We start from the raw sequence: 13,593 nt of genomic DNA, 5'->3' as shown, positions 1-13,593 counted from the left end.
GATAGTTGGTATTATTATTAATCCTGCCTTTGGTGGCAGGAGAGAGTTTCAGAAAGGCCTGTGGATATTTTCACTGGCTCAGAACATCTGGGCAGTCAGAGTAGCTGGATAGCTTTGAGGATCTGCTGATGACTGTATTATCCATAGTGTTTCTGCTGAAAATCCAGAGGGAACTGGAAGTTGAGCCAGTTAGTTGGGTTCAAGAGAACTGGTGTATTGAGCCGAGTAGAGCAGAGGTATTTGGGGCTGCCAAAAACCCAGCAAGGTGAGGCCTTGCACTCCCAGGGAAACCTCCGGGACAAGGAAGAGGGAGATTGGTTCAGACTTTGGCCAAGTAATTGCAGGTTTCTAACTGGGCCGAAGGTGAGGTGAGTGCCTGAGCCCCTCAGCTCAGTGGGGCTCCCTTTTCATCCCTTCTCTGACAGATTGCTTTGTAAACTTTGTTAGGCCTTTTCTTTCCCCTTGTTCCAGAGCTTTAAGTCCTTCTTTGTCCTCTCGCCATTCCTTTTATTCCTCAGGCCTGCCTGGGGGCAGGACGACTCTCCAAGCCCAGCTTGGCTGCTTGCCTCCTTCTGTGAGTAAGTGCTTTTCTCTTTCTTCACCTGGGACCCTCCAGAGGCTAGAGGAGAAGAGGGGCCGAGAGCGGATGGAAAGCATGAGTGCATTTGGTGCCCCTGGGTGGGGGTGGCCCCTGAGTGGGGAAGAGAGGGAGGAAAGACAGTGGGTGAGGGGTTTCCTGTTGCAGCCTTCAGCTGGACTCTTGAGAGTTGGGGGTCACTGGAGGAGGAGGTGGCTTCCTGCCCCATTGTTCAGGACTTCATTGTTTCCCAGGAATACTTATTGTGTGTGGGTTTTCAATAACCAACTTGGAAAGCTGTGTTTGTTACCATTATTCAGCAAACAATGCGCACCTACTGTGTGTAGAGGCAGCAGCACAGCCTACCACTGGGGAAAGGGGCCAGGAGCACCATTTCATCAGGGTCTCCAATCTAGGCTTTTGACATTATCTGCAAATGGGGTTTTACATTATGTCAGATCCACTGACCAATTTGATCAAAGAGCCTCCTTGTATATCCTGAAGCTTGTTTCTTATTAACAGACCACTGTGCCTGGGGAGCACTATAAATTATTATATTTTAATAAATCCTATAATTATCTTGTGAGCAGCACAATTATAATTTTTTGTATTGGAAGCATTCATTTGCTAGACATTGAAAAATATGCCTCAATAGTTGAGATCTTGTTTTGTTATCTCTTCATTTTCAAATATACCAAGAACATTGAAAAAAAAATCAGTGATCCGGGCTTCTCTTTACCCCTGCTCAGAGCAGAGATGAAGCCTCATCTCAGCACAAGGAGCTGGGGACATCCTGACTTACAAACAGTCATTGCAGTCCAACTGCTAGAGCATTTGGAGGAGCCAGCTAGTGGGCTTCGAGGAGGGGCGGGCTCACAGCTGGGGGGCGGGTAGGGGAGGAGTCTTCACACGGGAGGTGACTTCGGAGCTGGCTTGCAAAGACTGTAGGAGTCTCGGAGGTGGAGAACGAGGGGAGGGAAAGCATTCCAGGCTTCGAGAACAGCATGTGCAAAGTCACGGAGGCGTGAAAGGACAGAGCGCGTTCCAGAATGGTCAGGATTGGGTATGGTTAGAGGGAAGAGTATGGGGGTGGAGAGGCAGGGGGAGGAAGCAGAGCAGGGACAGCCTCTTATGTCCCTTTGCCTGCCTGCCTGTTTGTCTCTGGCTTTGGCTGTGGATCAGCAATGCTGGTGATGAAGTGCAGATTGGGGGGTGGCCTGGGGTGAGAAGAGCAGATTGACTCTGCAGGAGGAGAGGGGAGTGGCGAGGATCGGGAAGCTCTTTATGACCTCATGCATTTCAGCTGGTTTTCTCCTTAGAGAGTCAACATTTTCAAGTAATGTAAACAATTGCATTAAAAATGTACAACAAACTTATTTAGTATTGTTTAATCCATTTAAAGGCATCAAATAGGCCTATATTCACTGAACACGTTTACTGTCTCTGTCCTGTACCGGCACTGTGCTGGGAGATAGGATACTGCCCCTCACAGTGACCGCAGGGCTGCTGTGAGGATTAAATGTGAGAATGGCTGCAAAATGTAAAATGCACGGGCACAGAGGAGGGCCTTGTCACACAGTGGCCATCATGGTTGTAGGAGAGGTAAAACGCATCACAGATGATTTTTCACCTCCCATCTGTGAGGTGAAATCATGTTTCAGAGTGACTCAGAGCATGAACGGGGGCCCAGGTTCAAGTCCAGATTCTGTCTCATAGAAGCAAATTACTCTCTGAGCCTCGGTTTTTTTGGTTTGTAAAAAGAATATAATAATACAGTTCATAGAGACAGAAAGTAAAATAGTGCTTGCCAGGGGCGGGGGAAGGGGGAAATGGGGAATTGTTTAATAGGAATAGAAGTTCAGGGTTTTTATTCTAATATTTATTTTATTTACTTATTTATTTGGTTACATTTTATTTATTTATTTGGTTGTGCTGGGTCTTAGATGCAGCAGGTGGACTCCTTAGTTCTGGCTCGCCGGCTCCTTAGTTGTGGCATGGGAACTGTTAGTTGTGGCATGCATGTGGGATCTAGTTCCCTGACCAGGGATCGAACCCGGGCCCCCTACATTGGGAATGCGGAGTGTTAACCACTGCTCCACCAGGGAAGCCCCAGAAGTTCAGTTTTGCGAAATGAGAAGAGTTCCTGGAGATTGGCTGCACAACAATGTGAATGTACTTAACACTACTGGACTTTATGTACACTTAAAAATGGTTAAGATGGTAAATTTTTTGTTATGTATATTTTCTCACAGTTTAAAAAATTTATTTTATTTTATTTTTTTAATAAATTTATTTTATTTATTTATTTTTGGCTGTATTGGGTCTTTGTTGCTGCGCACGGACTTTCTCTAGTTGCGGTGAGCGGGGGCTACTCTTTGTTGCGGTGCGTGGGCTTCTCATTGCGGTGGCTTTTCTTGTTGTGGAGCATGGGCTCTAGGCACGTGGGCTTCAGTAGTTGCATCACGTGGGATCAGTAGTTGTGGCTCATGGGCTCTAGAGTGCAGGCTCAGTCAGTAGTTGTGGCACATGGGCTTAGTTGCTCCATGGCGTGTGGGATCTTCCCGGACCACGGCTGAACCTGTGTGCCTGCACTGGCAGGCGGATTCTTAACCACTGCTCCACCAGGGAAGCCCTCCCACAATTTTTTTTTGCACACTAGTTCATTTAATCTAAAACTCACCAGTTCTCAACCCACAAATTTTTTTAAAAAGAACCTAGTTCAGGGGGTCTGAGGATTAGTTGAGACAATATAAAGTACCCCTATACTCATAGCAATAGCTAATGTTCACTAATCAGGTACTTTGTGTCAGGTATAATTCGAATGAATCCTCACAACAGCCTTATGAGCTAGATGCTATTATTACCATCATTTTATAGATGAAAGACAAAGGCATGAATTTACATAATGTGCCCAAGATACCCAGCTAGTAAATGCTCAAAAATTAATAGATATTATTTTTTTAAATTAATATTTATTTATTTATTTTGGCTGCACTGTGCCGGGTCTTCGTTGCAGCACGTGGGGTCTTCACTGCAGCATGTGGGATCTTTAGTTGCGGCATGCGGACTCTTAGTTGCAACATCCATGTGGGATCTAGTTCCCCGACCAGGGATCGAGCCCAGGCCCCCTGCATTGGGAGTGTGGAGTCTTACCCACTGGACCACCAGGGAAGTCCCCTTAATAGATATTATTGACACTGTCATACAAAGAAATTATCATCATCGTGGTAGAATGCACTGTAATTATTGGCATTTCACAGTGCTGTGGGAGTTCTGAGGAACCATCTCTTGTGGCCAGGGGATCAGAGAAGACTTTGTAGAAGACATGTATCTGAGGTGAGCCTTGAAGAATGGGTAAGATTTGGACTGGGGTGGAGGAGGGGGAATCGGAATAGGCAGTCACAGTTGGGAAGGTCCATCAGGTTTTCAAGAACAGGACAAATACCTCCCTTAGGCTGGAGCATAAGGGGCAGCAGGGGTGGAAGATAAATCACTAAAGACGGGCAGATGGAAGGGAGCTTTGAAAGTCAGACCAAGTACAGCTGGTGAAAATCCACTGAAAATGATTGGGGGAATGATGCTCAGAGCCATGCATGGCTCGTGCAGGTAAGGTAGGGACTGTTTTTTGTTTGCTTGTTTATTTGTTTTTGTTTTTTTGGCTGCACCACGCGGCATGTGGTATCTTAGTTCCGAGACCAGGGATGGAACCTGTGCCCCCTGCATTGGAAGCGTGGCGTCTTAACCACTGGACTGCCAGGGAAGTCCCGGTAGGGAGTGTTTTGAGTTGAGAGACAAGTAGAAGGCCTTGGCATCAGTTGGAGAAAAAAGAAGACCTGAGAGAAAATGTTGATGGTGATGGCAATGGAGAGAAGGATTGGGTAAGGGAGAGACTGTAGAACTGATAAAATGAAGAGGGCAAGGGGAAAGGGTCAAAGATGGTTCTAAGTAATGAACTAGTTGACAAATAGAAAAGACAGAAGAGGGGATTTAAGAAAGAGAAGATGTGAATTCAGTTTGTGATTAATTGTATTGAGAGGGCCGTGGGGTACTTGGAGTAGATATCCAGATAGGCACTTGGTGACTTAAGTCTCAAGCTCAGAAAAAAAAAAACCCTCAGAACTAAAGACAGAAATTTGGTAGTCTGGATGAGACTACTAAGAAAGACTCCTCTGTAGTATTTCAGGTTTCTGTAACATTTGAAATCCTCTTCTAAACTGGTCATAGGACCATAGGTGAGACCTTCTTTCCTCCATCCCAACCATGTTGCTTCTCTGTTTCACCTAATGTTGTCTTTTTCCTCCTGTAAGGTAGCAGCAATCTTCCTCCCCCTAGGAAGCCTTTCAGGGAGGTAGAGTTAACGCTAACTCCCTTGAAGCTCGCACCCTCTTCATCTTTTTTTTTTCTCTTCATCTTTGATATTAGGGAGGCGATGGGGTTAAACCATGTATTCTGGCCAACAGCATGTGCAAAGCCTGTGTGACGAGGAGCAGCACAGCACGGCCAGTGCGGCTGGAGCACAAAGTGTCGGGGAGAGGCAGAGGCCAGCCCTGCAGGGCCTTATAGGACCTGCCAAGAGTCGTGGGAAAAAATGGAAGGTTGCAAATGGGGGTGGTGGAGTTGGGGGGCAGGGGCTGTAACATGATCAGACTTGCAATTTTGAAAAGCCTATTCTGGTCAGCGCAGTGGAGAGCATGAACTGGAGGGGGTCCTGGGTGGACACAGGAAGACCAGCGGGCAGGGTATTGACGCCTGCTGATGAACACAGTCTGAGGCCTATTCATGCTTTTCTGTGTCCTTTTGCGAATGTAGATGTGTACTGTATAGATGTGCGAACTGGAGCCGACTTGTTCTCCTGCTGTTTAATCTGACTCATCTCCTTTGTAAACAGTAAGGTTATTGAGGGTAGAGATTCAGTTTTGTATTTTTTCCTATGCTGTAAATCCTAGTGACACCGGGAGTGCAACGGACATTTAGACCGTGACTATTGAAGATCGCCCCAGGGTGCCATCTTTAAAAAGCCCAAAAGTAACATTTATTGATATTATTATATTAATAGTGGTTGCTATTTTGTTCTGCTTTTGACTTCTAGACGTTTGGATGGAGGATTAGATAATGCAGAGAAAAATCTGGATATCTCAACCAGTACTACTCCAGTGTGGTCTGTGGACCAGCAGCGTTGGCATCACCTGGGAGCTCGTTAGAAAAGAAGAAAATCTCAGGCCCCACCCCAGACCCACTGAATCAGAATCTGCATTTTAACATAATCCCCAGGGGATTCCCACCTATATTACAGTTTAAGAAGCACCTGGGTATCTAAGCAACATCCTTCTACACTTCTGTGGGTAATATTCATACCTCAGGCATTTATCACACCCCATCTGGTGTGGAAGTCTGTGCCTGTGGCTTCTTCCCCTGCCAGGCTGGGAGCTCCTGGAAGGTAGGGGCCGAGCACTGCGTATGGCCCTGGATCTCTCATAGCACAGAGCACAATGACAGGAAGCAGGAGACCTGGGTTTCCGTCCTGGATCTGCCATTTATGAGCTGCGTGTATTGTATCTCCTGTGAGAGGATTTTCATTCCTTCCAAAGGACCCACCCCAAATCTGACTGCTGAGAAGCTGGAGATGGTGGCAGGTTTCTGTACACAGTTTATTTACAGGCTTCATCTACAGGAGGAGGCACTTGGGTGGAAGGAGGAAGGTGATAACCAATTCCGCCAGGGCACATAAGAAACTTGGGCTGAAGTTACCCCAACAGCTACCCTAAGTGTGAACCAAGGCAGATGGAAACTCTATGAAGCAGGCACTAGTACCACTCCCATTTTTAATGGGTAAGGAAATGGCTCAGAGAGGTTAAGTGACTTGCCCAAGCTCCCAGGAGTTCACAAGCTCCTACGCATTAATTATTTTAGAAAACACAGTCCAGGAGCCTCAGCCTGGGGCTGCTGGAAGGCCAGGGACAGTCAGAGACTGAGACCCAGGACAGACCCACCAGACCTGCCCCCAAGCCTTTTCCAGACGGTTCCAGATTTGCCTAAAATTCCTATCAGCTTAAAAAGCAAGCCAATTTCATCACGGGAGAAACACAACAAGGGCCCTTGTGCCCTGCGGAATTCCTCTGTAGCTGGGGCCACAGTAGAGCTGTGAGGAACGCATTGCCTGGGTCTGGATGGGTTCCAAGGCTCAGGACCTCCCAGGGGCCACCAAACTCGGGCACCACTGTACTCTTCACTCAGAAACCCTCAGCTCAAGACGATGTGTCCCCTGCCTAGAGGGACCAGGTCTGAAGTCCTCAAAGGCCCCCAAACAAGCTAGGAACAGGGAATAGCAGAGAGTCTGGGAAGAGATGAGTGGGGAAGAAATCTTTCTACATGATGTGGAAGTCATATCTGCCTAAGCCAAACCATGTGCCAACTGTTCTGCACGTGTGATTCATGGTGGGCTGGGTAAGATTTGAGTCGGTCTGGTAGTTTTCAACTCAGAAAAGGCCGAGGGGTTCAGATGTGAAGGAAGGGACTCAAAGCAAAGGTCTGCCAGTCACTGTCAAAGATACGGCACCTCAGCTCTGAGGCTCTGAGTTTCTACAAGAGGTCTGTCAACACGGACTAAGCATTGTACCCCAATTAGCCTCCCCCTATTAGTCAATCACTATTAAACACTGATTATTAATTTGTAAAAGCATTCTCCCTCTGATCCCTAATGCCCCATTCAGAGTTAAGTTCTTTTCTTCATTTTAATTTTTATTTTTCTCCAGTTACGATGGCTTAGTGCTTTCTCTTTGTTCTTCCTCACCTTGTTCACTGAAATTCTGGCTGGTGGGTCTATCAGCAGAACTACAAAACCAAAAAGGCAACAATGTTTTAGAACTTTCTTTGCCGTGACTCAAGGAGGCTAGAGGCAGGTGGAGGGACATGAAAAGGAAGGTGGGGTCTGGAGCCACACGGACCAGAGTCCAGATCCCAGCTCTGCTATTATTAGCAGTGTGACCCCGAACAAATCACTCATCTGCATAATGGGATCATAATGCCGATCAATGCAGAAAAGCATATCAAGTAATGAATGGAGATTCGATGGCGGACATGCAGTAGGCTCTCAATTTATGGTCAGAAATAACACCGTGATTATTACTAATAGCTTGGTTAGAATTTAGGTCTCCCACATGGCAATGGACACTACCTGAAAATTTTGTCAGAAGCCATGTAGCGGCCACCTCTAGTGGGACCTGCCTCTCCAACTTGCAAATTCCAGTTTCTCTCCAGGAATCAGGGAGGAGGAGCTGGGTTTGGAGCATGTAGAATGTCCTTTGCCCAATAGTAACACAATAGCTACAATTTGTTGAGCACTTACTCTGGGCTAGGCAGTATTAACGTATATTAACTCATTTCATCCTCACAGTCACCCTGTGAGATAGGCACTATCATATCTCTTCCATTTTCACAGGTAAAGAAGCAATTCAGACAGGTTAAATGACTTGCCGAAGCTCCCATAATACTAATAGGTAACAAACTCAGAATAATAAGAATGGTGGTTTCTATGTACCAGGCACGTATGTGCTCAGGGCTTTTTTGTATGGCTGTACAGGTTGTTCACTGCACAAGAGAGCTTGGCCAAAGGGGCAGGTTGGGGCTGAAACTCAGCCCCTGCTCTTTGCCAAGCTCTGTACCCTGGTGCAGGGCTGTGTCTACCTGGAGGCAAGGACACTTCTTTCTAATTTGACAAAGATACCACATGAGCTATCAGAGGCCCTGTTAATTCTTTATGTGTATTACCTTCTCAATCCTCAAAACAGCTCTGTGGGCTAAGTATTCCTACCCTTATTTTATAGATGAGGAAATCCAGACCTAGAGAGTTCAGGTCACTTAGCAAAGTCACCTTGTAAGTCATAAAGCTAGGATTTGAGCCTGATACCAAAGCCCATGCTCTAAACCAGTAGGCCATTATACTGGCCCCATCCCTAAATGCTCAATAAGTGAATAAAAGAAAAATACATAATTGTCTGACTTTTACCCTAAAATACATGGCAGTTCTTATGAGGCCCCATGGCTGTTGAGGCCCTACATAAAGTTGTAGAAAACTCAATCAATCAGGAATTTGGAGTACTGTCTTTCAGTGCTCGAAACTCTGCGACTTTATGCTTGTTAACCATTTCAGTAGCTCAATTTCCTCATCTGAAAATGAGAGTAATATTATAAAGGAACATTTCTCTTAGTTGTTGCAAAGTGTGTGTGCATATGTAATAATCGTCACATCAACCATGGGAGGTGAGTGACACGCTCAGGATCACGCAGCGAGTAGGGCAGAGCGGAGACCTGAAACCAGGGCTCCCGACTCCCAGTCCCATGCTCAGTCCTTGCTAAGTACCTTACAATTTTAGGAGCACCTGCAGCCTGCCCGGTGGCCCAGACATTACACAGTACACATGCAAGTCAGATGGCTCCCATGCCTGAAAACAAAACCGCTGCCCTTGCAGGAACTGGGGCCCACCTGGGTTACAGCCTTGGGTAATGTAAGGCTTTTCCAGAGCTGCTTTAGGAGGGGAGGATGACCTGGGAGCATCTGGGGGCAACGCTGTCTCCTCATCCCTGGCTGTGACCAGGTTCAAAGGAACCATCTGTGGAAGCACTTTGCAGAGAGGCGTGGTCCAAATGCAGAGTGCTATTGTTTTTCCTCCCCTCTGTGGATCTCAGGAGGCTGATTCCATCTGTGTTCAAATGACAGACTTGCCCTTCCTGTGATAAAATGCGGGCTGCTGTCCCCACCCCAGCTGGGTGCTTTCCAAAAAAAAAACATGCACATACACATGTACACTGTCCCCACCTCCCCAAAACAACCCACCACTATCTCCAGCTCTGCAGGCCTGCTCTGTGGAGGCTGGCAAGCCCCCCATGTATGAGGCCCCTTTTGGGCTGTGGGCATCCTACTCCTTATGTGGGCAGCATCTGTGGATGACAGGGAAGGAAGAAAGATACAGACATACAGACCTTCCAGCGATTGCCACATTCATTGCATAAGACAAAGGTAGTCATGGGCTCATCAGCACTGCGTGTCTGCACCTGAGAGAAAAAGAGAGCAGGGACCACTCATGAAGTCACTTTCCTGCTCTAGGACCTGCTATGGCTCCCACTGTCTGTAGAAGTAGGTCCAAATCCCAGAGGTTGGCACCATTACTCCCACTCCACTTTGGCAATTCCCTTATCACTAAGAATTCCATTGTGTATTCATATGTTTTCCATCAGCTCACTTCCAGTATCTCCCTGGCTCAACCTGACCTTTGCACTCTCACTCTTGTTGTTGATTCTTCTGAACTGATCTGTCTTCTCTTGCTTCAAGACTCATCTCCTACAGGAAAAATGAACACATCCTATTGGATGTACCTCTCTGATCAGAACTGAGTGAGCTGGAAGCACCCTTAGGGATCATCCAGTTTGTTCTTTATTTTACAGGTGGAAGAACTGAGACCCAGAGAGGAAAAGGGATTTGAAGATCATTGGGGATATTTAATATTGTTTTCTAGTTTCTCATCCCCTTAACCAGACCATTCAGGTGCAGAAACCAGGTTTCCCACAGCAAATCCCTGGTATTTCCAGATTTAACAGTTGCTGTTCTGATTTTCTGCAGCCAACCCTGGACGGCCATGACATGTAGCAAGTTGTTGCTTTGTGGACACTCAGCTATGAACATGTCAACTGGAGTCTGTGGAGTGGGGGGAAGTCCCCCTGCTAATGGGTGAGTCCAGCAGTGGGCCAGGAGGACACAGCCTAGCACAGCCTTGTCACTGCAGAGCAATGACACCTGAGGAAGGATACCACTGGGGTCTCTCTGTGGAGAGAGAACTTTGCGAATGGGCATTTGACTTCTGGTGGGAGGCGATGCACAGGAGGCATGTCATTCCACAGGGAAACGTGCTTGGAAGGGAGCAGGAACTTGCACACACACCGCCAGATTCCTGAACTAGAATTCTCCGAGGGACTCCTGAAAGGCAAGGCTCACTATTTCTGCTGTAGCCACAGATCCCCAAGGGCAAGGTGCTCTGATAAATCTTGCTTGAGAGCAGATGGGGGAATGAATAGAGTTCTAGGGTGACAAAGCACCAATTAGAATCCAAGAATATTGGTGCCCCAAGGGCATAACACGTACAACCCAGAAACAGCTTTTAAGTCTCAGAGAAGAGGCCTCCACAGCCTCCCACGGGTCCCCATGCCAGGGCAGTGGTCTTCACCCTTACGACTCGGGGCTAAATCCCTTAGGCTTTACTACCAAGTTGGCTGTATTGCAGGCAGAAAGGTCTGGATCTGGGTTTATTAACATCTCTGCCACTGTCTTTGCCACTTTAGACAAAGCCGCAAAACTTGTCCCCGTCTGGACCTCGACTTCCCTGTGTGTAAAGTGAGGGAGCAGAGTTTTTATTGCTAAGTTCCCTTCCAACCATCTGTGACTCTACAGTTGTTCTGTGCCCTGTGAGTCTGGTCCCTCTTATTCTTGCTTCAGGGCAGGCCAGAACACGCTGGCCAAGCCTCACAGACTCAGATCTGGGTGCTTCTGCGTGCATCTTTTCTAAAAGCCACAGATGTATCATGTTGGTGCACCAAGACTTGCCCTTCTCTCTGCAGCCCAGAGTTTTAGCCCTTTCTCCCCGCTGGCTTGTCCCTAAGCTCCTCCTGGCCCCTGTCGCCTCCTCCCCCCCTGGCCCCTCCCCCACCCCATACCTGGTTATAGGTGCAGTTTTTCTTCTTGCATTTGCTGCACTGGAAGAGGTCGGTGGTGGTGCCGCCTGTCTTGGCCATCTGGTGCTCACGGATGGCCTCTTGGGTCATGGCATTCCTCAACTCCCTCAGCTCATCACTGGCCATTTCCTGGCGAGAAATGAGTCTGCCCTTCAGGGCCAGGGAGCCCCAGGAGCCCTGGCCCTGGCCCAGCTGGGAAAAGCCTTTATCAGAAGAGTCCCCATTCTGCCTTTGGGTGGAAGGTCAAACCCGGGTGCTCCAACTGGGCCAAGTACAGTAGGGCACATATAGGAGAGTACAAGGCAATTAGCTTCCCCCAGGATCAACACTCTTGTGTACATTTCCTCAGGTACTCTTGTGTACCTTCCTGCTTAAGCTGACTTGATTACTGACCACCTGATCTATGATGTTCCCCTTGTCCTTCCAGTCTGGACTTGACCCACTGCCCGTCTGAGCTGGGATCCCTGCCCGGCCAGGCCATTCTGCCTGGTGGGAACCTTGGTCTCGACTACTCATGACTTACTGCTGTTACCCCCGCCCAAGCAGGACCTGAAGCTCCTGGGTTCACACAACTAACTGCTCACCTGTGATTGCATCATGGAATATCTTTTTCTATAAGTTCCTACAGAACAGAGCCTCCTGTCTCTCGTCAGCTCACTGTAGGCACTTAGTGTCTGCATTATCCAGGTCCTCCCTTGTCTGTCCCTCCCCTGGCCATTGGACTTGCCTTGAACTTCTTCCAGAAGAGAGCAGAGAGGGAGACACTCAAACCGGAGAGAGCGCTAGTTAGTGTTGGTTTGGGGGGAAGAAGATGGCTGAAGCTAATTTTTTTCCTTTTTAAGATTTTTTTTGAGGTGGACCATTTCTAAAGTCTTTATTCAATCTGTCACAACACTGCCTCCGCTTCTATGCTTTGGTTTTTCGGCCGAGAGGCATGGGGGATCCCAGCTCCCCAGCCAGGGATGGAACACGCACCCCTTGCACTGGAAGGCAAAGTCCCAGCCACTGGACCGCTGGGGAAGTCCCGAAGCTAATGTTAAAAGAAGATTTGGGGAGTTCCCTGGTGGTCTACTGGTTAGGATTCAGTGCTTTCACTGCTGCGGCCTGGGTTCAATCCCGGATCAGGGAACTAAGATCCCGCAAGCCACGAGGCATGGTCAAAAAAAACAACAACAAAAAAACTTTTTTTTTTTAAAAGAGGATTTGGCACTGGCTAAACATTTTAATTACTGCCATCTGGCATGACCCCTTAAACTGTGTAGAACAGAGTTGGTACAAAGGTCAAACGAATTTAGTATGCTGACTGCTACATTATAACCACTTGGGTTTCTTGACAAAATGCAGATTCCTATGAATCCAAAACTCTAAGGGCAGGTCCAGGAATATGCATTTTTATTAGTGCCCCCAAGTTATCCTAGTACACACGAATGTCCTACTGTGTCAAATTCAAGGACTAGGTCCTAACCAATGGCAGGGGTATATACAAAAACAAGTCAACCCCAGGCCATATAAGCAAAAAGCAGCTAACTTTAATGTTGGGGGACTTTCCAGAGTATAATACATTTATTCGTTCAAAATGTATTGGATGTCAATTTCTTGAATGCCTTTGGCTGCAGGGGTGGCTAATTTGTAGCATTTACGATTTCCATGGTGTAAACACTCCCACCATGGCCATTTTCAAGCTACTATGTGATACAACTGAATGCAGAGTTGGGAAGAGCTACACATAATCATCTCTCTTGAGCTGGTAGGAGCTGGCTCCAGCCCACCACTGCCTCTAAGCCCTAAGGATTCAGACCTGATTTGGTTCCTGTCCCCAGGTAATGCTAATCTAGTAGAACAGCCAAGCATTTGAACAAGATTGCAAGATAGTGTAGGAGGTACTAAAGCAAAGGTATACAAAGTGTAGGGAACGCCCATATGGTGGCTAACTGCCTGGGGGCAGGGAGGCTCATTAAAGAAGCTGACACCTTCCCCAGTCTTGAAAGATAAGCGGGACTTCCTGAGGGGGATGGCACAAGAGAATAACAGATGCGAGAGATCAGAGGACAAGAATAACATGTTTGGGGAAGGGTACTCAGTGTGGGTCAAGGTGAGGAGTGTGGGAGATGTGGCTGTGGGTCAGACTGTGCCAGCTAAGAAATAGAGAACAGGAAATCGACTATGCTTCAATTTAAAAAAAGAAAAAAGAAAAAAGAAATAGAGATCAGGAAAACTATCCACTTACCAATCCATTTACCTATCTCTTCCTGCCTCATTTAGGAGGCAGCATCAAAGACACATGGGGTCAGTAC

The 13,593-nt window shown here is 47.3% G+C and overlaps 1 protein-coding gene across 1 annotated transcript in view; it reads right to left on the bottom strand.

The window, feature by feature from the left end:
• Positions 1 to 6,206: 6,206 nt before the first annotated feature.
• TCEA3 (transcription elongation factor A3) overlaps positions 6,207 to 13,593 on the bottom strand; it is a 35,830-nt gene continuing 28,443 nt past the window's right edge. Inside the window, exons 9-11 of the mRNA XM_082451611.1 lie at positions 11,282 to 11,428; positions 9,557 to 9,628; positions 6,207 to 7,408 (exon numbers count right to left, since the gene is read on the bottom strand). Of these exons, the coding sequence (XP_082307737.1) occupies positions 7,400 to 7,408; positions 9,557 to 9,628; positions 11,282 to 11,428 (228 nt within the window). The 3' untranslated portion in view covers positions 6,207 to 7,399. The remainder of the gene's footprint in view (positions 7,409 to 9,556; positions 9,629 to 11,281; positions 11,429 to 13,593) is intronic.

The sequence above is a fragment of the Balaenoptera physalus genome (assembly GCF_965194825.1).
Source record: "Balaenoptera physalus genome assembly, chromosome: 1".
In the NCBI taxonomy this organism is placed as follows: Eukaryota; Metazoa; Chordata; class Mammalia; order Artiodactyla; family Balaenopteridae; genus Balaenoptera; species Balaenoptera physalus.
The sequence above is the reverse complement of the archived record's forward strand: the minus strand, read 5'-3'. Positions and strand labels throughout refer to the sequence as shown.